Source organism: Notamacropus eugenii, chromosome 1 (assembly GCF_028372415.1).
Source record: "Notamacropus eugenii isolate mMacEug1 chromosome 1, mMacEug1.pri_v2, whole genome shotgun sequence".
Lineage (NCBI taxonomy): Eukaryota > Metazoa > Chordata > Mammalia > Diprotodontia > Macropodidae > Notamacropus > Notamacropus eugenii.
This window is the reverse complement of record NC_092872.1, coordinates 181,558,715-181,586,250: the sequence shown is the minus strand read 5'-3', so window position 1 is coordinate 181,586,250 and position 27,536 is coordinate 181,558,715. Positions and strand designations below refer to the sequence as shown.

Sequence of the window (27,536 nt, the reverse complement as noted above, 5' to 3'; positions counted from 1 at the left end):
ACCTTCCTAAAGCCTGATCCCCCAAAGACATGTGGCTGTTGGCCAGTTAGAACGGTTGTGTAGGAGGGGACAGATTAACAACTTATCAGCTCTGGTCTCTATCTTCCCAAATTGAGGTTAGGAAGGAGTACATGGAAGCCATCGTTTGCAAAAACATGGAGGAGATGGATTGAAAATTTGGGGGAACAGTAAATAGTTCTGTTTAGCTGGAAAGCAGATAGTGTGAAAAGTACATAATATGAAAATAAGGCTGGAGAGGTAGACTGGAGCCAGATTGTGAACGGCTTTTTGGAGATAATTTAGGGTGGATTTAGATGAACCTAAGGGAGAAGAACTGGCAAGGGCCATGGTCATTTCAAATGCAGAGTAAGAAATCAGAAGACAGAACCAAAGAGAAATTGGAGGCCTCCCCTGCCCATCCAGAAAAGCAGAGGAAAAAAGGGTAGTTGTAGCTGGACAAGAATAATCGTTTCCTCTAGCCCACAGAAAGCTCAGATGGCAGGGGTCCTAGATCCCCTAAGCAGCCAGGTGATGGAGGTGGGGAAAATGAAGGAAGAGGCCCTGCATTCTCTCACTCTTGAAATTACTTGGTATACAAACTCTTCCCAAAAGGATAGGTAGGAGAATACAAAGCTCTCCCTTTTTTGCTGATGGGGGGACTAGGGGTGTGAAGCTCATCTGATTTCACTTGGCTGATGTGGTTAGTTCTGGTGGAATTTTTTTTAAAATTTTGTCATAAGGGATGGATCTGTGAAGGAGGAATATGGAAAAAATATGTTAGAAAATTTAGGTGATGTAAAAATGAAAATCACTAATAAAAATTTATTAATAAAAGAAAAAAGAAATTACTTGGTATATGCTTCTCATTTACTTACTTACGTGCCTGTTGTATGTCCCCAGCAGAAGGTAAGATCCTTGAGGGCAGAGACCCTACTGGTTCCTTCCTTTTTTCTTCAACTTCTATCTAGCCCAGTCTCTTGCAAATAGAAGGCGCTTAATAAATGTTGGTTAGGTTGATCGGGAAGCACCTAGACCAGATCTCCGGGCAGACCCAACGGGCTCAGGCTCTCCTCTCCCTTTCTTTGCCCTCCCCAACTCCTAAATCTGGGGAGCCAGTCGGAGTCCTCTAGACGGGTGTCCCGGGCTTAAGGGCATCTGGACGCTAGGTCCCCGCGGCCCTGGGCCCAGCCTGGTTGGGGGACGGGCTCCCTGCCCTCAGCTCCTCTGTCGCGTCCCAAAGTCAGAATGTCTAAGCCACCGGGAGCTGACCAGCCAGCTCTTAGAGCGCGGGACTGAATTAGCCTAGTGGAGCCCAAGCTTGCTGGGCCGGGAGGGCGGAGCAGACCCGGGAGGGGCAGCAGACGGGCTGCCTCCTCCCCACTCCCCCGCTCCCAGCTCCCCAGCTCCCCCCTTCTGCCCCTCCCCTGCGGACGCTGGGGGAGCTGTTTTTCCACTCTCTCGCGCACACGCGCTTTTCCATTCTTTCTTTTGGGTTTAAACTTTGTCTAAGCCTCGCCTCCACTTCCCCAAAGCTGCGGCCCCCTTTGATGCCCCGCGGGGCCTCTGCGATCCGCCCCCTCTAGTCCGACCCTGCAGGAAGCCCCAGCCCCAGCAAATCAAACCCCCAAACGCAGCCTGCTGAGAGGCAGAGGAAGCGCCTGTTGAACGCGGGCAGGCGGCCGCCGGGCGTGCCCGCTGCCCAGCCTGCGCCTTGACAGGGGTGCGGGGGCTGCCCCTGTCCTCGGACCCGACGCCCCTCCGGCTCCCACATCCCAGGTGAGTGACCGAGCCCATCCAGGGGGGCGGGGGAGGCCTGGTGACAACTTTGGCAACATTGTGTCATTGGCGCCAGAAGGGAACGCAGCAGCTGAGGAGCGGGCCTGCCTGGACCTCTGCTGCCAAGGCCCTCGCCCCACCAAAGACCCTTCTTGGCCGCAGAGAGAACCCCTCCCCACTTGAGGGGATACACTTGGCCCTCGGCCCCATCCCTCAGTGCTGGGGAGGTCTGGGCTCTGAAGAGCTAGTCCTAGCCCTGGGCGCCCTAAGCGCACTCTGCCCTTCCCTGGCAGTGCGGACCCTCAGATCCATCCCTCCTCCAGCTCCAGTTGGAGGCCATCTGGTCCAACGCCCTCACCCCATCTGGGTGCTGTTTGTGAAACTGAGCCTTCCAGAGATAACACTAGAGTCTTTGCCAGCGTGGAAAGGGAAGAGGACCCAAATGGGGACTGGGGGAAGGGGAACAGGGGCTCTGGTCCGGTGGCCCATTATCCCCAGCCCTTCCCACAAAGAACTATAAACTGCTTTTCGGAGAGCTGGCCTCTGAAGTTCAGGATCTTGTCTTTACTCTCTCCTTTGTTTGTGACACTGACCTGTAGTGGGGAGGTGGGGGTGGTGAGGAAGGTCGAGGGCAGTGTAAGGGAGCCCCCAAAAGAAAAGAAGGGCAAGATCCAGGCTTAAGACTCAAGTTTAGCAGGACAGGGCCTGGTTTTTACTTGTACAGAATTGTCCAGACTTCTGGATGAACGGGAGGAGCACCTCGCAGGGTTACTAGGAAGGGGGCTGGAAATCAAAAGAGAGAAACTGGAACTGCATCTATTTTAAAACTTCTTGTCACAAAAATGAAAAGTGGAGGCCCAGCAGGGCCCAGAAGTGGGGTGTGTGTGTGTGTGTGTGTGTGTGTGTGTGTGTGTGTGTGTGTGTGTGTGTGTGTGTGTGTGTGTGGTGGGGGTGCTTTGCACCAGCAGCAACCGCTTCTCTCAAACCGTGGCTCCACTAGGCACTTCAGTCTTCTGGGAAATACGCATCTGTCCTTAAATCTCCCTGTAAGGGTTACAAAAGTTGAAGAAGAGGTCATCCCTTCCTCTCAGACCACAGAGACAAGGGGGAAGATATCACCCTTAGCAACTTTGGGAATTCCCATTGCCTGAGCCTAAAACACACGCTGAGCCCAATGTATTGATTTGCTTAGACTATGCATATTTGTTCCAAACACAGATATATATATGGAGGAATAGGTTAGTGGGTAACAAAAGATATGACTCCCCAAAAGATCAGAAAATAAAACATTTTTAAATGCAGAGAATCAAACAAAACGAAGTGTTAAAGGGGACATAAATAGAGCAATTTTGGTGCTACCTTGTTAAAGGTAATAAAACATATACATATTTAAAATAGGTAAAAAACAAGCAAACTAGAAGTAACAAAGGTTTGTAGGTTTTTACAGAAATTTACAGTTTCTCATGCAATCTATTGTCCTTTCTTATTCTTTGTGTATTGAGATATTTGTTTGCGGATCATTGTCATGTTCACACACACGCACACACACACTCACACAAATTAAAGACAGAACTGAGTCCCCAGAGAATAGAACCCAGAAGAGGGTAGAGACCCCTTGCTGAGGTCTCCCACAGTCTCCTCCTTTAAATAGAGGACACAGCTTCCCCAGTCTCACCTTACTCCCTCACTCACCCTAATTTCTGGGCCATAACCTTAGAGTTCTGAGAAGGGCTGGAACGGAGAAGAACCATAGCTGGGCAGGTACCCAAGATCTGCTCGCAACTTCCCCTTTGCCTCAAGCCTGGAGGCCATTGTTTTTTGCATCTGTGGGGCAGAGATCAGGCCAAGTTCTGGATGGGATGGGGGAAGGCAGCCTGTGGTTAAGGCCCCAGGAGGGGCTTTGCAGACAGCATCCCAGGGAGAGGAGGCCAAAGCAGCCTCCTGACAGTTTAATGCTGCTGATTTTGCTCAAAATAGAACTGAAAGCTTTGTTAGCTCTGCCCAATTCTCAATGATCTGAGTTCCGTCACAGAAAAACAGAACCTTAGAGGCTGGCTAGTCTGGCCCCCTTCATTTTACAATGCCTAAGAAATAAATACCATTCCTCTTCATAACAGTTTTCAGACTGAGATCCTGGGTTTGAATTCTGGTTTTGCCACAGGCAGAGTAGATAACTTGGAAAGTAAGAAGAGAAGGGACTTAGAAATCTATTACTTTTAAAATAGTATGTTTTCCAGCCTGATCAGTCATACAGCATTAATGCAAGTGCCTTCCATGTACCTAACACAGTGCTACTGCTGGGGATATAAAGAAAGGCAAAAACTAGTGTTGACCTCAAAGTGCTACCAATCTAATGACTTCCCAGAGCAGTCAGAAGGCAGGAACTCTGACCAACACAGCCTTTAATTCTGCTTAATTTTGGATGATCCTTCATCTCTTTAAGCTTTAGTTTCCTCATTGGTAAAATGAAGATAACACCTATCCTACCTGCCTCTCACGGTCATTGTGAAAATAGGACAGTGTTTTTGAAAATCTGTATAAATGAGACGTTGTTTTCTTTCTTTTCGTACAACCCTGAGAAGTAGGACAGATGATAGTACCAAGACCTATAAAGAGAAGTGACTTGCTCAGGGTCACACATTCTGTGAAAGATCACAGAACATCTTTTGACTCCGACCTTGAGGTTCTTTCATTAGAGCACATGTCCCTGGTTTCTTCTCCCCAGTCATCACCAGGATTCAAATACCTGAATTCACCCAGGCCCCTTCTCTTAATTTCTGCAGATTGCACATCTCGGTTCATCACCATGTCAGCCCTGATCGTGGAGAATTTCCGCTTCCTGTCTCTCTTTTTCAAGAGCAAAGATGTGATGATCTTCAATGGGCTGGTGGCCCTGGGCACAGTGGGGAGCCAAGAGCTGTTCTCCGTGGTTGCCTTTCACTGTCCTTGCTCTCCAACCAGAAACTACATTTATGGGTTGGCGGCCATTGGGGTCCCAGCCTTGGCTCTCTTCCTCATTGGTGTCATCCTCAACACTCACACCTGGAACTTGGTGGCTGAGTGTCAGCTACGCCGGGCCAAGAACTGCTCAGCCGCCCCCAATTTCCTTCTCTTGAGCTCCATCCTGGGTCGTGCGGCCGTGGCTCCAGTCACCTGGTCTGTCCTTTCACTGCTTAGAGGAGAGGCCTATGTCTGTGCCCTCAGTGAGTTTGTGGATCCCTCCTCACTGACAGATGAGGGGGCAAGTTTTCCCCAGGACCATGCAGTTGAGGTCCTGGCCAAGTTCCCCTGTGGGGAGACCCCAGCAAACCTGTCAGGTTTCCAGGAGGAGGTGAGCAGAAGACTCAAGTATGAGTCCCAGGTAAGTCAAGTTTTTGTGGAAGGTAGAGATGGGCTTACCTGTGGGCTAATATTCCCCAGTATTGTCTCCCACACCCCTTCAGGAGCCAGGGTGCTGTCTGAGAAGGTGTAATAGGTGCTGGTGACAGAATTAGAATCTTCGTTCATAGAAGCAAAAGTTTAAAGCTAGAAAGGATCTTAGAGGCCACTGAGGCAACCCCCCTCTTTTTACTGAAGAGGTCCTTTATTGATGTGACCCTCACCCAGAATCCCATAGGTAGCAAGTATCTAAGGTCTAAAGATTTAAATCCAGGGCTCCAACTTATTAATTTCCCTAACTTGGGGCTCTCAGCTATGGTTATTATATAAACAACTTTTCTGATATAAACTCCATGAAATAAAGAGACCCTGTAGATCCGGTCATTATATTGTCCCTACATGAAAAAAAAAGCCAACAGAAAACCAGTTGCTTTTAACAGGGTGTAGCTAATTAAACCTCCAGAGAGAGAAAGGAGGGGAGGCCAGTGGTAGAGGAAAAAAATCACACCCTAAACCATCCCTTCCCCCCAGCCCCCAGCTCAAGATAGACAAGGAAAAATCCTGGAAAGACTTCAGTTTGGCTCCTAACAGAAAGGATCTAGTACCAACCTGTCAACTCTACCCTCCAGAGTAAGAGCCCTCAGTAGGGTACTCAGTAGAGTAAGAACCCTTAAGGGAACCATATTCATGGTTCCAGTTCCCAATAATTTTAAAGAGCAGGGAAAATGGTGATTCTTCAGCCACATATTGATCCTTTGACTCATCCACAGACTGACCCTGGGAATAGTCTAGCTCTAAAAAAAAAAAAAAAAAATTGGACCTGTGGTTTTTTTTTTTGGCATAGGGAATTCTTTCCATGAAACTATTCTTCAATTTAGAAATGTTCTTTGGGAGGTGGGGTAGCATCTAGAGATGAAGTGACTTTCCCAGGGTCACTCAAACACTTGCCCAGTATCCCTCAGAGTCAAGACTTAAATCCAGGTTTTTCCAGACTCCAAGATCTGCTCTCTGATCTCTACTCCTTGATGCCTCTTTACAGTCTGATTTCTAACCCTGTCCATGACCTGACCTTTGAGTGTGACCCAGATGGACACTTAGCCTAAGCCACAGACTGAATGGTTAACCCTGGTGAGGCACCAAACAGATGATTTCTTATTAAAAGGGAAACACATGAGTGTGGCCAGGCTAAAGCGGCCTATCTCCTGCTGGAGACATAGCTTGGTTAATGTTGTGTTTCAAGTGTGATTATCTGATGATATATCAGGCCCAGCTCCAGCGATTACAAGCTGACATCAGGGATGACTGGTGTAGGCAGTGTTGAATTGGTAAAGTAAAAGAACATGAATCTTGTTGCTTTCTTCCCATATCCCTTTCTTTCTCCTCTGCATGGAGTTTAATAAGACCTTTGTAAGAATCAAGAGTTGTCCAACAATATAAAGAGGTGTTCAAAAAAGTTTGATGATCATAGGTAATCAGAGATACTGTATGGGGGATTCCTACATTGTGAAATAAATTGGGATTCAGTTGTTTTTCAGTCACAGCTGACTCTTCGTGACCCCATTTGGGGTTTTCTTAGCCGAGATACTGGAGTGGTTTGCCATTTCCTTCTCCAGCTCATTTTACAGATGAGGAAACTGAGACAAACAGGGTGAAGTGACTTGCTCAGGGTCACATAGCTAGAGTCTAAGACTAGATTTGAACTCAGGAAGATGGGTCTTTCTGATGCCAAGCCTGGCACTCAGCACTCTCTCCACTGCCACCTAGCTACTCCATAAACTGGGCTAAAGAACCTCTAAAGGTATTTTCTGGAAATGGGTTAATGAGAGAAAAAACAGGGGCATTACTCGATAGGAGAAAAGTAAACAAGGAGTGGGAAGAAAAGAATTTTCACTCAAAGGTCTTTAAAAGGCACCAACTGAAGAGAAGGTGTGGCATGATGTGGCAGAGGAGTGCTGGTCTTGGAATCAGGACCAACATCATTTATTAAGTACTCATTACATGCCAGGCACTTGTGCTGAATGCTGAAAGACCAGAGTTCAAATCCAGCTGGGTGATCCTAGGTAAAGTCACTTAACCTCCAGACATCAGTGTTGCCATCTGGAATCTGAAAAGATCTAGTGCGGCCAGATCACCTGTAAGATCTTTTACGGCTTTAACTATGACGAAGAGAGCAGGCAAAAACAAACAGGTAGACACAAGGGGACAGAAGGGAAGGTGTGCTCAAGAGGAAAATGGACAGGCACTCACAGATACGGAGAGATTAGGAGAAAATGCAGAGACTGAGTAGGAGACAAGACAGCGAAGGCATGACACATCACAGTTGTGAGGGACCTAAGAGAATAGCTGTTCCAGCTCTTGTTCCACAGAAGTGTAAACCAATCCAGAGAAGACAATTGACCTTGTCAAGCCAGGACTGGGATCCTATCTCCCAGGCAAGGGTTGTTTTTACTGAATCTCTGTTCCTGGCACCCCCTCCTTTTTCCCACTGAGGTCCTTGTTCAGGTGGGGAGGGGGGTTGGCAACTCTTTTTTTGGGACAAGGGAAAGCACCTCACACCTGCCTTCTCTCTCTCTGACCCAGCTCTTTGGGTGGCTGCTGATTGGTGTAGTGGCTGTCCTTGTCTTCCTCACCAAGTGCCTAAAGCATTGTTGCTCCCCATTGGGCTACCGCCAAGAGGAATACTGGGCTCAGTACCGGGCCAATGAGTCCCAGCTGTTCCAGAGAACGGCAGAAGTACACTCCCGGGTGCTGGCCGCCAACAACGTGCGCCGTTTCTTCGGCTTTGTAGCCTTGAGCAAAGAGGACAAGGAGCTGGTTCAAGAGTTTGTTGTCGAGGGGACTCAGCCGAGGCCCCAGTGGAATGCTATCACTGGTGTCTACCTGTACCGTGAGAATCAGGGCTTCCCACTCTACAGTCGACTACACAAGTGGGCCCAGGGGATAGTAGGGAACGGGACTGGACCAGACAATCTGGAGATGGCTTTCCTTGCTTCCTAGTCTTGCAGACATCCTCACCATCTCATGCCTGTTTGAAAACAGTGATGACTTCTATAATCCTGGGTCCATGTCCCAGAGCTGCCCCGCCCCAAAACCCAGTTTGGCTGCTTCTTACCATTGCTACCTACCTGCTCATATTTGGATGGGCACAAAGGTGCCCCACAGTCCTGCACCCAAACCCAGGAGTTAGCAGATACTCAACTGATTCTGGGGTGGATCAGAGGAAACTTTTACTAGCATCACTAAAGCTGTCAAAGAAGGATGAAGGGTGGTGATGAGGGTGACCACACGTGAAAGTGGCTCGGGTTTGGGGAGAACCTGCTGGGCAGCTCGGTGGTGCTGGGAAGGGCACTCCAGGCTGTTAGATCAGCAGCTTTACAAGATATTGTCTTTTCCAAAGGAAAACAGCCACTTATGCTAACTTGTGAACTCTGGGACACCAGCAGCTAAGTCCCTTCCATACCTTGAGTGCAGTTAACTTGTATCTAACTGCATGAATCAGGAATGACCATCTTTGGAAAGGGAAGACTTGAAGACTGGGGTTACCCAGTTATCCTAGGGCTCCCAATGACCTTGTTTTCTATTTTTAAACATTTTTGATGTGTGTATTCCCTGCTGCTCTAGACACTGTATATAGATCCCAAATCACAAAGTAGGTAGAAGATAGGCCCCTGGGAAAAATCATAGAATTTTAGAACTGCATGGGGCAACAGCACTCACAAAATTCAACTCCTTTCTTTTGTATAAAAGGAAACAGGTCCAGGGAGAGAAAACAGTTTATATAACCACAGGGTTATGTGGATCTAGGTCTCTGGTCTGACTGCCATCCATAACGCCCTCAAAGTCTTTCTCATTGTTTGCTCAACCCATATACAGGGTAACAACGCACCACTAAGACCTAACTCCAGACTCCCAGGGCCCAGACGATTATAGGCACCCACTTGTTCTCCTCAGGATCTGATGCCCCTAAAACCTAAACACCCCTCATTACTGGAGAGGAATGGTTGAGGCTTTCTCTACATTTCCCCTTCATTTTGGCCTCTGAAAATGGCTCCTCCCTTCTCCCAGTCCTGCCAAATGCAGACTCTGACTGATACTCTTTTCAATTATGTATGTTACAGAAAACTGCTTTCTTGTTCACATGGTATTTCAGGCTCGGCCAGAACCAACTTCTATTTTTCCCCAAGGCCAGAACAAGAAAGCAGCTTCCAAAGCAGCAGAAAGGAGCCATGTAACTTTTAGGAAACACTTCTTTGACTATCCAGAGGTTAAGCAAGGGAAGGTGGGTTACCTATTCAGCTCCTTAAGTGTTCTAGGGACACCTGTGGGCAAGCAGCAAGGGCTTGGATGAAACGTCTCCATGTACTGTTGAGGAACTGTCCCTTTTCCCTGATGCCACCCTTCACTTGACGTGCTCCTCTCTTCACAAGACCCCCAGAGGAAGACTGGAAGGCAGTGACTCCCCAGAACCCAGGTTCCCCAGTGCTGGGGTACTCTCCTCCCCTGCCCTAGCGGATTCCAGGAATCTTTCTGGGACAAAGCATACCTGGGCAAATGGCCCACGGGTCCGTGGCGATCTCTGTGATCTGGTAGAAATCATGGCCCAATGATTCCTGAGTGTCCTTACACCCTTCAGATGAGCTCCCAGATGTGATTAAATGAGAGCCTGATCAACAATAAATACTTCACAAAGCACTTTCTTTAAGGCAACCCTGGTGAAATAGCATGAGTACTCTCATTCCCACTTTACAGTCTCTAGACCCAGTAAGTCTTCTTGACCTTAGACTACCTTTCCAAGGAAGGTCATACAGACTGGGGGTCAGGGGGAGGGTGGGGTATGCCACAAACCAGACAGGTTTCTCGGCAGTTGGTCAGTCAGAGGATGACTGTGAAAACAATGGGGCAGAGAAATTCCCCTCCAGCATTACTGGGAAGAGAAGTGGAGGAAACAAGTTGGTTCATCTTTTTTTTTAAAGAGATCTCTTATGCTCACTCTAAAAAAAATTTTCTAATCTTCTGCTTTTATATCATCTTTATTTCACAATATATCCCCCCCCAACCATCCCTTATAACAAAAAAGGAAAAAGTTCAGAAAAATTATGACAAATTGACCATGCCTGACATACATACTGTTCCACACCTACACCCACACCCACACACTCTCTCACACGCATGCACATGCACACACGCACGTGCACACACACACACATACATGCACACCACGCACACACAGATACAAGTTCTGACAAGGGCAGGTTACTCCTGGTTTTTACAGGGCTACCCTGTGTCACCACAAACAACACTTAAATAAAGCCCCTCACTCCCTCCTCTCCCCCCATTATGGTTTTTAACTCTCCAGGAATGCTCGCTAGGAGGATGCTGATCTGGGCCTGGCCGGGCCTTCAGCTCAGTCACTAGCAAGGGTGCTCTTGGCCTCCACGTAGTTCAAGGCCTTCTCCTTGACAGCCTGCACCGTCTCAGCTGTGCCGTGCTGTTTCTCGTAGTCCAGGTAGCGTTTAAAGAAGAACTTCATGCACTTGGGGGCCAGACTCAAGTGCACCACTCGCTCAAGAATGTCCCTGGGTAACAAGAATAGAGAGATCAGGGAACGGGGGACTGGCCCTCCATGGCCAGAACTTGTCAGTACTGGAGAATCTCTCTGTGGTACAGGCACTGGGGAAAACCTGGCCTTACCCCAAAGAAAGTATGAATGAAGTTGCTGGGCCTGGGAGATGGGGATGGTGCCCCAGGAGAAAGACCTGAATTTAAAATCAGAAGTCCTACATCCCAGCCTCAGCTCTGCCCTAGCCCTCACCCCCATGCACTGTCCCATGGAGTGGGAGTCAGGAAAAAAAATGAGATCATGCCTGAGAAAGTGCTAGAAATGAAAGCTGATGCACAGATAATTATTAGGAGGGCCCAAGTTTTCTGGCTTCTAGCCCACTGAGCCCATGTTGCTGCCCAAGGCCAAACAAAGGCCCCTCCCTATTGGACAAAATCTCCTTCTGGTGAAAGGATAGAGAGATTGGAAGGTGGAGAGAAACAAACACAGGGCCACCTCTTTATACACACAGAAGTTGATTTTCACTAGAAGTAAAAAAGCTCCAGGTCACTAGGAAAGTGGTTGGTTGCCTTAGGGCCAATGAGCCTTCTCCCTCCTCACTCCAAGGCTGGCCAGTTCCTTGTCCCCTCTACCTCCCCTTACTTACCGGACTTCCTTCTGGCTCCCATACTTGATGACCATGTCAATGTAGATGGACCAGATGTCTGTGCGCTTGGGGTAGCTACTCAGGATGCTCTCAAACATGGCCTTGGCTCGCTCTGCATCCCCCAGGTGGAACTCAAGCTGGGCAAATTTGGAGATGACATCCACATCTGCAATGGCAAGGATGACTCAAGACCCTCAGACCACTGGCCAGAGTCCTTTCTCTAACAGACTAAGATGATGGTGAAGGATGCCCACTCCTACTCCATGGTCACTGTTACCAGGATCCCAGCCTTTTCTGGAAGGACAAAGACTAATCTGGGATCACTAGGTATGGTAAGGATGAGGAAGGTAGAGTCAAGAAAGGGTCCTAATTGCAATGGCCACAAAATGGCTTAGGCCACTTTACCTAAGCCCACATAATATCTCAACAAAGTGGGAGTGAGGGTTAATTCTGATATCCTCATCTCTGGCATCTGAGACTCTGGAAGGTCAACTATTATTTTATGCAAAACCAAGAAACATGAAAGTCACCCTGACAAGGAGGTCTACCCTGTGCCAAGCTGAGGGAAGCCCTAGAAGCTCCACTTGGGGAAGGCACAGAGAGGGATAAAAAGGACAAAGAGGGCTTACGTTCTTTCTGTGGCAGACAACTGAAGGCCCGCTGCAGCAGGCGGTGACTGGCGTCAGCCTGCCCCATCTGAAGAAGAAAGGCACCATATTTGACCCACACCGTCTTGTCTTGTCGGAAACGTTTCAGCATCCGACTGTAGAGCTCTTCAGCTGCCTGGGGGAAAAGAGAAGAGGAGATGAGCAGATGAACATGAGAACCAAAGTGAAACTCAGGCCTACTCTACACCCTGGGGGGCTGGGAAGGGATGTGTAACAGCTTTTGCCTTAATTTCCACATCTAGCAACTTACTTGACCTCTAAAAGGAAGGAACTGTTCTTCCCATCTCATTGACAGGGACAATGAGGACCAGGATTGTGAAATAATTTCCCCAAGGTTACAGCAAGAGCTAAGGATTCTCTACTTTTGAGCTATGCCTTTGTGATACCCAGTGGGCACAGGTTCTGTCTTGAGTAAGGACAGGGAAGAGACTCTTCTGGGGCTTGAAGGGGAACATCTCCAATCAAGAGGCTGGGAAACATACCTGGTACTTCTCTGACTTGGTATAGATGTCAGCCAGCTGGAGGAAGACCTTCAAGGGCTCACAGTACTGCACAGCCCGCTCAAAGACCTTGCTCAGAGTCTCTGTGGTGCCATACATGTTCTCCAGATTCATCAAAGCCACCCACACATTTAGCTTCTCCTGCTCTTCTCTAGGGGTGCAGAAGGGAAGCGGGATAGAGGGGTCAAAACTCAAGCTCTAGTCTAATGGATCACTTTCACCACTATCTGTAGGCTAACTCACAATGTCTCAATGTCAAATTACAGTCATCCCCCTACAGCCTTCACATCTCCCACACCCCTCAATGTCAGAAAATAGGCTCGGAGATCAATCCCCACCTCCCAAAAGTTTGCTATAAACCTGGATCCTTGATTCACTGGGCATGGGCTATTCTCTGCTGTTTCCTGATGGATCAAATTCCACCAGGGAAAACACGCAGTATGTCCTTCCCTGGAGGGAGTGAGGGCCTCGGACTCACAGACTGGGGTTGAAGAGTATCAACCCTCCTCCTCTGAACCAGCACAGCCCAGATCTTACACCGAATGATCACAATTTACTTAGTAACACAATTATTTGCATCTATCCCTACAAGAAGGTATAATCACTATGTTTCACTCGTCCATTCTTCTCATAAACAGAACAAGTAGTGGCCCCCATCTCTCCCACCTCCCCTCCCTAAACAGGTGCTCACAACCTGTATAGAAGCCACAAGCCAGATGGAAGGCGGAGCAATCAGCCTGCAGAGCTAACTCCCGCCAAGCCAAACGTGTCCCCCCAAAGACCACTCCCTCCTCCTCTCCATGGGAGCCGCTGGGTAGGAGCCTCTACCTGAAGGAGATGGACTTGAGAGCCCTCTCGGCCACGGCCCGGGCCTTCTCTATCTCTGTGGCGTGAAGGTGGAAGGCCATGTACTGTAGCCACAAAATGGAGCTGTTGGGGGAGCTCAGGACCAGCCGATCAAAGTCATCCGCGGTCTCAGGCTGCCAGTTGGGGTCCATGAGGGCAGCCTCGATGCGAGACAGCTCCTTCTCTGCCTGCTGTTTCTCCAGCTCCTTGTCCTTCTTGCTTTTTTTCTTCTGCTACAGAGGAGCAGGGGAGAGTGAGTGGTGGCCCCCAGGGCTCTGCTCCAACCCACCTTAAAGAGACGCATAGAGAGACAGCCCAGAAGGCCTCCAGACTCTGGCCTGGCACCTTCCTCTCCCTCCTGGGAGCCCAGAGTCCCCACTGGGGAGCATTTCAATCACTATCGTTACTGGGTCCACTAATCACAGGCTCAGCTCCAGGGCCCTTGAACTATCTTACTGTCACATCTTCCCTGAGCCCTGAGGCTTGTATTGAGCCAGGTTGGAAGCTTCCCATGAGGCCTTGGGAGGCAGATTTAGTGACTCCCCTCTGTCCAAAGTATCTAAGGCAGGGCCTCCCATTACAAGGTTAGGTTTTGGAAAACAGTCCTTGGAGAGACTATCTGAAAAAGCCCCAAGGGAAGACCAGACCGTGGCTTGACTCGCTTCCTCTTCTTCACTGTCCGAACTCTCCTCTCGGGGCGGCACAGCCGGGGTAAGCATGTCCAGACTCACGTCCCATGCGAAGCCAGAAGACAGCTGCAGCCTGGGGACTTCAGTGGGTTTGAGCTGCTTCTTCTGTGAGAACCAGAGAGAATCTGAAGCTAGAAGCTTACTTCTGACCCGACACTCTCCCCAGGCCTGCCACATAACCACTCCCACTCCCCCTCCCCAAACCCCTGCATCTCCTGACTCTGGGCAAACAGCTTTCACCCAACGATCATCCCCTGACAAGAACCATCAAGAACAAGAAGACAAAATGACAGCTCTTCCGGGAGCCCTGAGCTGTCAGGTACAGCCGTGCACAGGGACACTCTTATGCCACCACTTATGACACCATGGGGCTTTGCAGTTTCATCTGTGATCTGATCTCATCACCACATTTAAATGGAGCTATAAGGCCTGCACAACCACCCAGTGAAGGAGCTGCCATCCTGAGGTTACAGATGAGGATACTGAGGTCCAGAAGTTAAATGGTTTGTCCTGGGCCATAAAGCTACCCCATAAAGTCTGGGGATGACCTTAGAATCCAGATCCTTCTAAACTTGAAGCCTGGCATTTTGTTTTTAGTTAAATGACTTGGCTACCATCACAGAGACATTATGTGCCAGAAAGAGAACTTGAACCCAGACCTTCCTGTCTTCAAGACCCACCAAATCACAAGACAGAACTGTAACTATTACCTTCCTTTTTATAGATAAGGAAATGAAGAGTCAGAGAAGGGAGGGGAATTCCCAAGGTCGAACAGCCAGCGAGTGGTACAATCAGGAGCAGACTTAGGTCTCTGAACATCCATCCATCTCCCCCTTCAAGAGCTGATCTTTCCTACCTTGAGCTGCTTAAGTTTCTTCTCTTTCTCCTCCTTATAATTAACTTCAACTCCACTATCATCTTCTTCAGGTGGAAGGTTTTGCTTTTTCTTCTTGTTCACTTTCTCCTGAGACAACACAAAGAATGGAAATGGAAGTGACTGATTTGTTCATTCAACTGGAATTTACTGTGCCTTATCCCTAAGACCTCACAAAGCAGATACCAAAGGGCATCCAAGTGTCAGTTCTGTGCTTAGTGGCCCCATCTCTGAGCTTCTGGAACACATGTCACCCACACTTGGTGCCCTTCCACCCTTGGCCTTCTCTCCAGGGCAAGAGATTCTCATTTTCCATATTTCCTCTTTTTTTAAGAGATCTCCTTCACACAGGTACCTGTTCTCTTTCCAACTCTGGCAACTTCCGCTTCCCTTTATTTGCTGACTTCTCCTCCAGTTTGACGCTGGGCTCCTGAAGTGCCTGTTTCTGTTTGGTCCCAGGTTCTCTGGGTGGCTGGCTCTGTTCCTTCTGTTTCTCTTTTGTCTTGGGCTCCACACCCTCTTCCTCTTTCAGCTTTGTCATTGACTCTTGCTGCTTCTCCTTCTGTTCTGTCACCATGTCGCCATGATCTTCCTCCTCCTCTTTCTCCAATTTCTCCTTCTTCTTAGGCTGACTGCTGAGCACCTCCTTCCCCTGGTCCCGAAGGGGCAAACCCAAAGACTCAGGAAATACATCTGGTTTCCCAGTGTCTTTGGGGAGGAAGGACAGATATACCAGATTCTGCTTCCGGTTCACCCTGGATGGACACAAAGAGACAGTGACAATGCCAGTGAGAGAGGAAGGAGGAAAAAGAACTAGAAACAAAGACCACCTTTCCTTGGCAGCAGTCGAGCTGAACTAAGAGCCTTCTTGTCATGTGGACTAGCTCCTATGGGTAGGACTCTGTGGGATGGTGGAGTCAGTAGGGGGGCAGGGTCTGGGCTGGAATGGCAGCACTGGAAGCCCATGGCTGACACTCTAGGACTAAGTCTCCAGACCTGCAGAGTCAGAGGCCCCCAAGTAAAGTGTCTATACATTAGATTCACCCCAGCTACAACTCATCTTTTTAGGAATTTGCCTGACAGTAGGCCTGGCTTTATTTTATGAAGGCCACTTAACTCAAAACCACAGGAGGAAGGGAGCACAGGGCAGCTTATTAACCAGGGCTTGGGGGTGGCCTGTGAGCACAGCCTCTGCCTCTGTTTCTGAACCTACCTCAACACCTTGGCTGAAAGCAGCTTGCATTCTGGAAGGTAAATTTTGTACAAAGTTCTGTCAGACACGAAGTACTTGGTAACATGCCGGTACCTGACTCGACCCACAAGTGTGGGGCCAATGCTGTAGAAAAGGAAGGACAAGATGTAGATTCAGGGGGAAAACCTTGGTCATCCTGCAGCAATGAGACAACTCTGGCAAAGTCTGAGATGGAGCAGGGAGCCCCTGGTGACTTCAGAACCAGAAACGAGTCATTTTACAGTCGAAGGGATCTTCTGGCAGACACAAGGGAGACACAACCTTCCTCCCTACTAGGGCCACCCAGTAAACTTCCATGAATGATAGAATCCCCTTCTCTGAGATTCCCTAAAAAGAGGTTTGGTAACTGTACAGAACAGTTCTAGGAGATAGCAAAGGGGACAGGAAGACCTAGGGGTCCTCTGACCCAGGCCTCTAGTCCCACATTTCTCACCGAAAGTACACCGCCAGTTTCTTGATGGCTTCCACATAGCCCCGTAGGTGCTGCCCTTCTTTAATGTCCTTGACAGAGTTCACTTCAGGGTCTTCTATTTTGCTTTTCATTCTCGGGTTTGTTCTAAAGGAACAAGAGGGAGAGAAAGATAGAGGGAAGGGGGGCACGATTAACTACTCCACCCAGTCTTTTCACTATTTTTCCCAGGCTGCCTACAGTTAATAACACACCCTGCCTTTGCCTTCCCCTAAATCGGCCCTCGCCTTTGGCATTCTACGTTCCTATCAAACTAGCCCACTTGAGAGTCTCTGGCACCAAGCATCCCTTCGCACAGGCTGGTCCCTCATCTCCGCCTCTCTAATTCCTAGCTCCCTTTCAAGGCTCTTTCAATTGTTAGAGCCCTTTCCTAAAATCTGTTTGTAATTTACATTTACTTTGTATGTACTCTGAACATGTCATTTCCCTCCAGTACAACATCCTTAAAGGCAGTGATGATTTCATTTTTTGTTACTGCATCCCTAGGGCCTGGTACATAGAATTCTCTTAATAAAGATTAACTGAACAGAAAAAAGCTGAATCCATAACCATGGCATCATTAGCATCAATTTTAATTGCTAAGCAAACTGCCCAGAGAATGATCCTTCTCCCAACCACAGGCTAATTACATGCCCATCTTGGGTTCTCCTGATTTTCTGACCTGAATTCAGGAAGCCAAGAAGAGACCTTGAGACCAGAATACCCCTGTCCTTGAGGAAAAAAACCTAAAGATTTGGCATATGGGGTAATGCAATTAGAACAACCCTGGTTTCTTTACTCCAAGGGACCAAAAAAAAGTACAGGGAGGCAAGAAGCTGAAAGGAACTCAAGTTTCTGTAAACCTGGAAAACTGATCACAAGAGTGATCCTCTACCTTCCCCTCACCCCAAAATGAGGCCCAGCCCAAAGTGTACCTGGACTGTCGGAGTGAAAGAGTCAGAATGGGGTCTTTGGTGGACAGCACACAACACCTGCAAGAAGGGGGAAAAAGAGTGAGATCTGGAGAATTTAGTGAGCTGCAAGCTTGCCACTGCAGGACTCATCCACTGGATCAGACTTGGAACCGTGACATCTAGCACACGGGACACAGGGGCCAAAGTGAGGAGCTGCATGTCAAAGCTAGGCTGTCCATGACTAGGCTCCTGCTCCTCCCCCAGCCCTCTGCCCAAGAACTCTAATGGCCCCGTCACCATCAGAATCCAATCCAGACGCCTCCGTTCAGCTTTTGGAGCCCCTGACAACCTAGTCCCTTCCTGTCTTTCTCGTCTCAGCTCTCTACTCCAGCCAGCCCAGCCCTCCTGCTGCACCCAGCACATAGCATATGTCTCCAGCCTCTTTCCCAGAGGACCCTCTCTCCTCTAAACTTCCCTGGCTTCCTTCAAGACAGTTCAAACCCTACCTCCTGCAAAAGGACTTTCCCCTCCCCCCAGCTGGTGCCATCCAAGACTCCCTCTCAATTATAGTTTATACTGTGAACAAATATAGTCCTTGGCCTGTTGTCTCCTCCATTAGAAAGTAGGCTCCTTGGGAGAGAGCAGGGAAGGTGTTTCTGCCTTTCTTTGTATGCATAGGAGACAGCATACAATAAGCATTTAATAAATGCCTGTTGGATAAAGCACTGTGCAGCATTAATGTGCTTTACCAATATAAGTTATTATGTCACTTTCATGTTTGTCTTTGTGACTCAGAGTTTATCACAGTACCTGCCATGACATAGGAGCTTAATAAATGTTTGTTGAATTAGATTATTAATATTATTACCACTGGTAATTAATTGAGAGAACTGGCCTCTAGACCCAACTCTGCTGCTAGTCCACAGTGACATCTCAGGCTAAGTCACTATCCCCTTCAGGTTCTTCCTCTCATAAGGGGCAGATGACCCACTTACCCCACCTATGGGGGGTGGGGGGAGAGGGTAAGGGAATAAACTGAAACCAGGTGGGAAAGTGTTTGAAGGTTGTTACAAATGAGCATCAGCTTTGTAACCAGCTCTGCACCAAGGCCCTCTGGGAGTTTGTTCTCAACTGGTCAGACAGGGCTAAAATACATGAAGAACCAGAGACTGGAGCAGAACAGGAAGACCAACAGAGAACAAAAGGCAAATAGATCTCACCTGACGATTTTCTCAGGGTGAAAGCTTTCCAGGGGTGCCTCCTGATAAGAGTCACTCAGGTGAAAGATACTAACATTCCCAACAGTCCCAAAGGGGAAGATGACTAGCAGTCCCTCTTTGGGGATAACCTTCACCACGCGGCCCATGGCTACTTCTCCTTCTTCCAATCTGTGAGGACCTGGGAGGAGAGAACTGGACTCAGACAAGAGAAAGAAAAACAGCTACAAAGCTGACCAGCTAGGTCAGGTGGAGAAGAGCAGAGAAGCCAGGGGCATCTAAAGATTGGCCTTCTCTGACTCAAGGCCAGGCCTCATGCTCCCAGTCACAGCCTGGTAACCAGTAAAATCAAATACTGGCTGAAAGTAGGAGTGGGGCCTTGCTAACCTCCAGGAGGTGTGCGTACAGTACACCCACATTTAGACTTTTCCCACAATAAGGGGAATGAATTCTACCCCCTATCCTGCCACTTTCCTGACCCAGCCAGGGGTTGTTTCATCACCATACCTATGAGAGACAAGGTAAGAAAGCCCTTTGAGGATTCTGGGCCAACCACAGTAGCGCTCAAGGCTTGGCCAATCTTGAATTTCTTCTCTGGATGCTTCAGAACCTAGATGTATAAGAACTCTGATTCAATTCAACAAACCTTGGCTGTGGGCAAAGCACTATACTAGATGCTGAAAGTTTTTTCTTAAATTTGTGATACAATCCATGAATTCACAAAGTTTCCCAAGGGGGAAGGGTAATACATATAAAGGTAAATAGAATACAAAACAGGGAGTGATGGGGGCAAAGGAGGGTTAGAAGATGCTATATGAAGATTTGGAGATCAAAGAAACATTATTTGCTGAAGGAATCAGAAAACCTTGCGGGGAGGAAAGGAGAAGGAAGACGACACTTAAAAAGAAGTAAGGAAGAAAAGGACTCTGAACGGGGGAGGAGGAGGAGGAGGAGGAGGAGGAGGAAGAGGAGGAGGAGTGCATTCCAAATGCAAAGAGACAATGTCACATTCAGGCAATGGATGTTAGTCCTATATGATTGAATTTCTGTGTTCAACATTTTATATATATATGTTTTATGTCTCATCTGATCTTTGCAGCTAATATATTCAATTTTTATATATATAATCTTTGCAACTAACTAACAGGTAGATGTTAAGGTGTAAAATGATGAGAAATAAATCTGGAAAAAACTGGAGTTCAACTACGCGGGGCCTTAAGTGACAAAAAGAGGAAATTGCATTTCATCCCATGGGAAGAAGGAGCCACAGAAGGTTCTGAGTAGGTGACTAACATGATCAGACCTCTGGCCTTAGGAAAATTATTTTGGCAATTATGGGGTAGATAGATTGCAAAGGAAACAGGCTTGGGGGCAAGGAGACCAGTCAGGATGCTCTTACAATAATCCAGGCAAGAGGTGGGGAGGGCCCGGTAGCAGCGTGCCTGGAGAGAAGACAAAACCAAGATGTGGAGGGAGAATCAACAGCACTTGGCAGCTGATTAAATGTGGGCCCGAAGGAGGAAGAAATGAAGCCCATCAGCAGAAGTGGGGATAAGAGAGGCCAGCTTGTCAGTGTGAGTCCAGCTTTGGACACAGGGTACTGGAGGTGCCAGTAGTCTACCTAAGTGCTAACAACCAACAGGTAATGCAGGACTAGAGTTTAGGGGAGACAATGGAGCTGGACAGACAGATTAGAGATCTGCCTATGCAGAGATAGTGTGACTGAATCCAGAAGAATGGCTGAAGGTACCAAGGGAGAAAGAAGAGAGAAGAGGGGGTTTGGGGGGGAACTCATGCTTGGGAGACTTAAGAAGGCTGGTTGGATAGATGGCAGAATTCAGAATGTTATGGAAGTCAAGGAAAAGAGTGCTAAAAACTTTTAGCTCCTCCCCAAAATGGAACATTCAGAAAACCGGCAGGAATTAACATCCCTCATTCCCTGTTACCCAAGTAAACAAAAGAGTTTTCTAGACATGTACATAACATACACTACAAATGTTCCCAGAGGCTGAGGGTCCTCAGGCCTCCAGCCCACAGGTACCAAGACAGACCTTGAAACTGAGAGAGGTCAACAGCTGAGGGATTCTTCCCCGGATCTCAGAAGTTATCTCCACCTCAAGCCATTTTTTGATCATGTTGAACTGGAAGAAAAGGGTGGGGAACAGAGGAGAAAAACAGGAAAGGAGAGAGGTCATGAAATTTTTCTCCCTTTTTGCTGTATTGTAAGAGACACAAACTTTTGGAACTATCTCCAATTCCTTCTAATGGAATACCATGGACTTTCCAGGATGAAAAGGAAAGCCCTTCCCGCTCCTCTGCCACTCACTGCTTCCGTTCAGGGATTTCATTTTAAATACTGTGCTTCAAGTAATACAGCATGGACAGGTACAGATGGGCTGCACTCAGTGGGGCGTGCCCACACTGATGAGAGCAGTGCACCAAGGGCCTGCCTTAGCAGCTCCCACCCACCATAAGAACAGGTCAGCCTTGATTTCTTTGGGCTCTCCTTCCCAAACATGCATAAAATGGTCCTTCCAACTTTGGAGGGATGGGAGGTGTGAGGGAGAAGACTGCCTCTGTTTCCAAATCCCACACTTTCCAGACACAGCCCTACATGCCAGAGGAATCTCAATGTCCAAGCTTTAATGCATCTGTCAAGGCCTGGCTTAAATCTTACCTCATCTATTCTGCCCACACTCCCTGCCTCCTCTGACCTTCCCCTGTAGGTACAGTCTGCACACTACATGGTTTAGCATATACACACATGATCTGGCACTGATCTCTCATTTTTTCAGGTCTTAGTCTTATGCCCCCAATTAGACTTTAAATTCTAAAAAAGCACATAGATCATGTGTTATTCTCCTTTTTTCTCCCCTGAATGGCTTAAGTAAGGTTTAATGCCAAACACTTATGGGATACCCCCCAAATACTTGTTTGCTTGAGTGATAGGCTTGGATTGTTTCCCAATCCCTTCCCCTTTCCCCCCAAGAGAACACATTAGGACCAGAATGTTCATCTCACCTTTCTCACAAAACAGATCACTCTCTGGCCAGGAGAGTACTGTTTGAGATTCTCTGTGCAGGTAGAGGACTGAGTGCAAGAGTCACTATTTATGTCTTTCTCCAGTTCACTGTTGGCACATAAGCAGAAAAGAAACAAAATGGTCTGGGTTTATTTAAGGGAGAAGCCAATTTGAAAGGCCCCTTAAAGACAGCACCAGGTCAAATACTATGCCCTCACCCCAATCCTGTCCACTCCTAAGGAACCCTACCCCTTCATGATACTAGAATATGAATGGTTTGTTCCAGTTCGTGTCCACAGGTCTACATGAGCTAAATAAAAGCTTCTCACTTTCTTAAGCATTTAAGAAAACAAAAACTTTTTTCATGATAATTTCTCAGATATCTTTCTCCTCGTGGAAAAGGCAAGATGAAGTGTGGTCTTATACTTGCCCACTTTGATGGCACCAAGACTAGATGAACCACCTAATCATGAAGAATGAAGTGTTCACTTTAACAATGAAAGGAAGGCTTTAATATAAGAAGGAAAAGAACCTTAAGAGTTAGAGAGAAATCCTAAACTTTGCAAGGAGACTAGAGAGTGGAAGAATGTGAAACAACAGAAAAGTGAAAGAAAAAAGTGTTTCCTCATTTACAAAACGACACAACTGGACTATGTGTCCAGTCTTTTCCATGAAATGTCCAAACAAAGTGTCCAAACTTCTTTTTCATGAAATAATTCTCTGACACCTAAACTGGGAAGAGATAACTCAGAAAAAGAAAACTGTAACACACTATCTCTAATAAATGTTTAAGCAAAAAACAGCAAATGAAATATTAGCAAAGAAGTAACAGTAACATATTCAAAAGACTTATCTTTATGAACAGGTTGGGTTTAAATCAAGAATGCAAAGAATGTTCAATATTAGGAAACTATAAATATAATGCTCATTTATGTTTAGAAAAAAACAGCTATCAGAAAATACAGGAATGGACCTTTTCTCAAAATCGTAACATTTCCCAAGAACCAGAATAATCTGTAATGGAGAAATAATAGAGTTCTTTCCAATGTAATCAGGAGAGGAAGGGCAAGGCAAGGACATCCACTGTCACCACTGTTATTTCATACAGTTCTAGAAATTATAGTTATATCAATAAGATAAGAAAAAAATTCAGAAATCATTCATAGGCAAAAAAGAAAACAAAATTATTATTTCCAGATCATAATTGTCTACCTATAGAACTCTCTATATAGATTCAACTAAAATTAATTAAAGTAATTAATAACTTCAATAAAGTAACAAGACAAATTAAACCTATATTTCTCTACTCTATGATCTACCTTCCCCATACTTGAACTTGGGTTTTTAAAAAAAAAAAAATCAGCTTCACATCCAAAAAGGAGAAAGCTTATCAGTTAGGCAGCAAGCTATTTGATAAAGATGGGGGGAATAAAGGACTGGTGGACTATAAGCTCAGTAAGTCAACAGCATATGACAGCCTCCCCTCACTGCCCCACCCCTCCAAAAAAATCAAATGTAGCCTTTGGTTACATTAAAAAGAAGCACCATGCTTGTTCATGACTCTGGAGGTGATGATCCTACTACCCCCTAACTTATGTGCAGTACTAAGTTTAGTTAAGCTACATTTTAGCAAGGACACTGATAAACTGGAGAGCATCAAAGGCAAACAAGTGGAGAAGGAAAGGCAAACAAGATCATTTCAAATAAGGATCAGTTGAAAACTTGAATGTTTGAAATGATGAAGAGAGATCTTGCATTGGAAGGTAGGTATGAAGCTAGGGGACAGCTCGGTGGTACAGTGGCTAGAGCACCAGTGCAAGAGTCAGGAGGACCTGAGTTCAAATCTCCCCTCAGACACTTGACACTCACTAGCTGTGTGATCTTGGGCAAGTCACTTAACCCCAGTTGCCTCATCCTGGGTCATCTCCAGTCATCCTGATGAATATCTGGTCACTGGAGTCAGATGGCTCTGGAGGAGAAGCGAGGCTGGTGACATGCACAGCCCTCCCTCACTCAAAACAAAGTCAAGTGCAAGTCATGTCATCATTTCTCTGATGGCATGGTCTTCTTCAGCAACGAAGGACAAACATGCACACACGTATGAAGCTAGTATCTGGAAGGAGGCACTGGTACACTGGTGGGAGTCCCAGCTCTATCACTAAGATGCTGTGGGACAGACCTCAGGCAAGTCACCTCATTTTACTCATCCAGAAGGGAATGGATGGATTATGACATTGATTCTTAACTTTTGTTGTGTCATGGACCCCTCTGGCAATCAAGTGAAGCCCATGGATCCCTCTCAGAATAACATTTTAAATGCATAAAATAACATATATAGGATTACAAACGAAACCAGTTATATTGAAATAAAGTCATCAAGCTATCAAAAAACAAGTACATGGCTTCAGGTGATAGGTTCTAAAGTTCCTTCCAGCTCTAATACTTTACAAATCTTTGAAATGACACAGCAAGAAACTGAAACACAGAGAGGCTGGGGTCAACCTAGACTCCCAGAACTAGTTAAAAAATAACAACTGTAAGCCTAGAACCCTATTCCTAATTCAAGCATGTTCTCTTTATCCAACAGGCTACTGTTGCCCATCTCAAACTATATTCAAGGCTGGTAAAAGATCTAAATTCTCTACTGCAGATTACCATTCCCAATACAGTCCCACTGGCTCATGGGAAGAAGGGGACACAACAAGTTAAGAATGTGCTAAGTTTGAAAACAAAAGGGCTTTAAAAGTAGTTATACTTTCATGGATCTGCAAAAATTTGCTCATAACCAGTGGTTAGGAAATAATTTAACTAATACCGCATAGAATACATAAAACCACAGCCCCTCTTACCTTGGTCTAATACTCAGCTCGGAGACAGTCTGTGCATTTGATGGATGGCTGATTGGGAGGGACCTAAGAAAGAAAAGAAAAGAAGTCACTTCTCTCCTTTCACTACCTCCATATCTCGGAATCCTTAGTTTGCTTTTTGGTTCATCTCAATGCCACCTTACATATGAAGCTATCCTTGATCCCCTTAACAGCTAGGGCCCAAGCCTTCCTCCCAAAGGCAACCTGTATCTATTTCATATACAATTATTTATGTAAACTTGTTTTCCTTGGCTAGGCTGTAAGCTCCTGGAGGGCAGGGGCTATTTTACTAGCACCCAGCATGTGGCCTGGTATACTGTAAGTGCTTATTAAAATGCTTGTGCAGTGACTGATGACAACCTGAAAGCTAGCTCTCTCCAACTCTCATTCCCATTTCCTTCACCATGACAGTGGGTGGGTAACCAACTCTCAGCGGCAGAGAGGCATTTCTGTTCCTTCTTCCCATCCCCACTCTCCCCTGCTTGGATTGCTACCATTCTCAAAAATTAACTGAGTCATGGAGAATTCTTAAGTGCGCCATCTGATGAGATTTAGAAATGTGTTTTTTCTTTTGTGCATTTTTGCTGCAGCAACACAGTTAGGTCCCAATTAGTGCAGACAATAAATCCCCTTGAAGGAGTCACATGCATCTGAATTCACATCATGAAAAGTTATGATTATATAAAATATGGCAACTGGTTCTAGCTCAATGGAAATATGCAGTGTGAATTTGAATAATACAGCCATTTCAGGGGACTCGTTATTTGAACCAACTGGGACTCAGCTGTATTTATTATAAAGGACAATGACAGAAGAGGGAAAAAAAGCTATGGAAAGTTGGTGTGAGATTAAATTAGCTCATTTCATAAGCATTTACAAATGAAACTGGACAGCAAATACAAGGAAATTGGGATAGACTCTAACATGTTCCTACAGTGATCTTGTTTCACCCTGATGACAAAAAGAATCATGATTTGGACTCAACATTAGCTGAATTAGTTCTATCAAGACAAGCTCTATAAGGAAGTGGAAATAATACGAGAAAATCAAGCTAGGAGATCAGGAAGATCTGATTAAATCTGTGCTAGAGGTGACACACTTTTGAAGGCATACAGGGTTTAATTTTTAAGATACCTCAAAAAGAGGAAGATTTCAAAAGAATGGAGAAGATCCTAGATGGCACCAATACCCTAGTGAGGGGCGATCCAAAAGACACCATTCCTACATCTCTACAAGCCTTCATAAGAATGGGCTATTTAGCCCATTACTTGAGTATTCAGAGTATTCTCAAGAAAAATACAAGGTCACAAATGATACTCTATAGCACATCTAGTCTTCAAAGTCACATGACTGCCAGAGCTCCAGAGAACACATGATCCTGATAGCACTCAAGCTGATCACAAAAAAACTTATTAACAGAGATAAGTGTAACCCCTCCAAAGTCCTCTTTTACTGAGAGCCTCCTTCATTGCTCTCAGTGTCACAAAAGAGGCTGATAATTAGCCACTCAACAGTTCTCTAACATTAATGCTAAACCAAATAAGAAACTAAGAGACAAAGATAACTTGCTGCTGTCAAGGTGGACGAGCTTTTCCCAAAGCCTAAACAAGAGAGGGACGTTCAATAGAAGACAAGGCTCTCTAGGTGCACTGGCATCAACCATCGAAGTAATACAGGCTTCTCAGGAAGAGCCAAGTGGACAAAGAAGGCACAATGCCATGATCATGGCAGCCTACTAAATTACTCTACCTACACACACCCTGAACAAATATACTAAGATAGCACTCAGCATGGTACCTGGAACACAGCAGATGCTTAATAAATGTACCGACTGACTGATTCACAATGAGCAGGAGCCCCAGCTGAAGGACTGGAGCAGGCTCAGCTATATTTGGGAAAGTACAAATGCTTACCATGATTCAGAACTGCCTGCATCACCAAAGCTATCTTCTTAAAATGGATACCCCCAAGTGATGTTATATGGCTTTGATTCAAGGTACAACTACAGAAATACGCATGGGGGTGGCTCCTTTAAGTAGCACATGACCAATGATAACTTACACACAAGACCATGTGTGCCAGGACCTAAAAATCATGCCGGGTGAGGATCAGCTCAAGGAACTGGATGTGGTTAGCCTGATGAGGAGGAGGGGAGTAAGAGAAGGCACGGATTGCTGTCTTTAAGGCTTTGCCCTTCAGGAGATGGTTTAGGCTTACTCTATATAAATTTAGATGGCAGAAGCGGAAGCAGTGAGTGGATGCTGCAGAGAGGCAGATGGAGGCTGGACAGAAGGAGAAACTTGCCCCCAAATGGAGCACAGTCACTGAAGCAATGCCAAAGCGGAATGCCTCAGAAAACAAAGCATTCCCCCTCAACTGTGGAGTGGGAGTGGGTAGGGGAGGAATGACACCTCCAAGCAAAGGCTGGACTGGAGATATTTGTTCAGTTGTATGTTGGATAAGACAAACTCTGAGGTACTTTCTTTAAAAAAAAAAAAGTTTTTATTCAGAAACACACACATGTGCAAATGTACACAAAACATCCATATGCAAAGAAATCCACAAGAAAAACAGTGGTTCTTAAAAATGTGGCTCCGGACCCTTGACTGTCCCTGACCCCTTTGAGGGGGACTCAAGGTCCAAACTATTTTAATAATAACATTAAGAACCTTTTCTAATCGTGTAAATGCTGATAGATTTAATCCCACATAAACCAAAGTTCTTTGGGAGAAAGGGTCCTCAACAATTTTTAAGAGTTGTAAAGAAGCCGTGAGACTAAAAAGTTTGAGAATTGCTTAAAAAAAGAGGATTTTAAATGAAACTGAATCTACAGGAGACTAATTATGGTATTCTGCAGAAAGGAGACAAACCTGTCATAT

General features: G+C 46.4%; 2 protein-coding genes across 5 annotated transcripts in view; one reads left to right on the top strand and one right to left on the bottom strand.

Moving 5' to 3' along the window:
- Positions 1-1,485: 1,485 nt before the first annotated feature.
- CALHM2 (calcium homeostasis modulator family member 2) lies at positions 1,486-10,168 on the top strand. Its single transcript, XM_072621436.1, has 3 exons — positions 1,486-1,776; positions 4,560-5,137; positions 7,735-10,168. The coding sequence occupies exons 2-3, from the start codon at positions 4,583-4,585 to the stop codon at positions 8,149-8,151; spliced, it is 972 nt and encodes a 323-aa protein (XP_072477537.1). The 5' UTR covers positions 1,486-1,776; positions 4,560-4,582; the 3' UTR covers positions 8,152-10,168.
- Positions 10,166-27,536, bottom strand: part of PDCD11 (programmed cell death 11) — a 40,922-nt gene continuing 23,551 nt past the window's right edge. For 2 of the 4 annotated variants that reach the window (XM_072621426.1, XM_072621427.1), the window contains exons 21-36: positions 24,640-24,702; positions 21,790-21,898; positions 20,820-20,909; positions 19,276-19,378; positions 18,772-18,949; positions 17,573-17,629; positions 16,623-16,745; positions 16,151-16,273; positions 15,293-15,692; positions 14,920-15,027; positions 14,022-14,168; positions 13,357-13,607; positions 12,511-12,679; positions 11,990-12,143; positions 11,361-11,526; positions 10,166-10,730 (exon numbers count right to left, since the gene is read on the bottom strand). In XM_072621426.1, the coding sequence (XP_072477527.1) occupies positions 10,559-10,730; positions 11,361-11,526; positions 11,990-12,143; positions 12,511-12,679; positions 13,357-13,607; positions 14,022-14,168; positions 14,920-15,027; positions 15,293-15,692; positions 16,151-16,273; positions 16,623-16,745; positions 17,573-17,629; positions 18,772-18,949; positions 19,276-19,378; positions 20,820-20,909; positions 21,790-21,898; positions 24,640-24,702 (2,413 nt within the window). In that variant the 3' untranslated portion in view covers positions 10,166-10,558. The remainder of the gene's footprint in view (positions 10,731-11,360; positions 11,527-11,989; positions 12,144-12,510; positions 12,680-13,356; positions 13,608-14,021; positions 14,169-14,919; positions 15,028-15,292; positions 15,693-16,150; positions 16,274-16,622; positions 16,746-17,572; positions 17,630-18,771; positions 18,950-19,275; positions 19,379-20,819; positions 20,910-21,789; positions 21,899-24,639; positions 24,703-27,536) is intronic. The other 2 variants (XM_072621429.1, XM_072621431.1) reach the window with 2 other exon arrangements.

Coding starts and splice junctions, on each gene's coding strand:
- CALHM2 (XM_072621436.1), top strand. CDS start 4,583: ATGTCAGCCCTGATCGTGGAGAATTTCCGCTTCCTGTCTCTCTTTTTC. Junction 5,138..7,734: donor GACTCAAGTATGAGTCCCAG/GTAAGTCAAGTT, acceptor TCTCTGACCCAG/CTCTTTGGGTGGCTGCTGAT.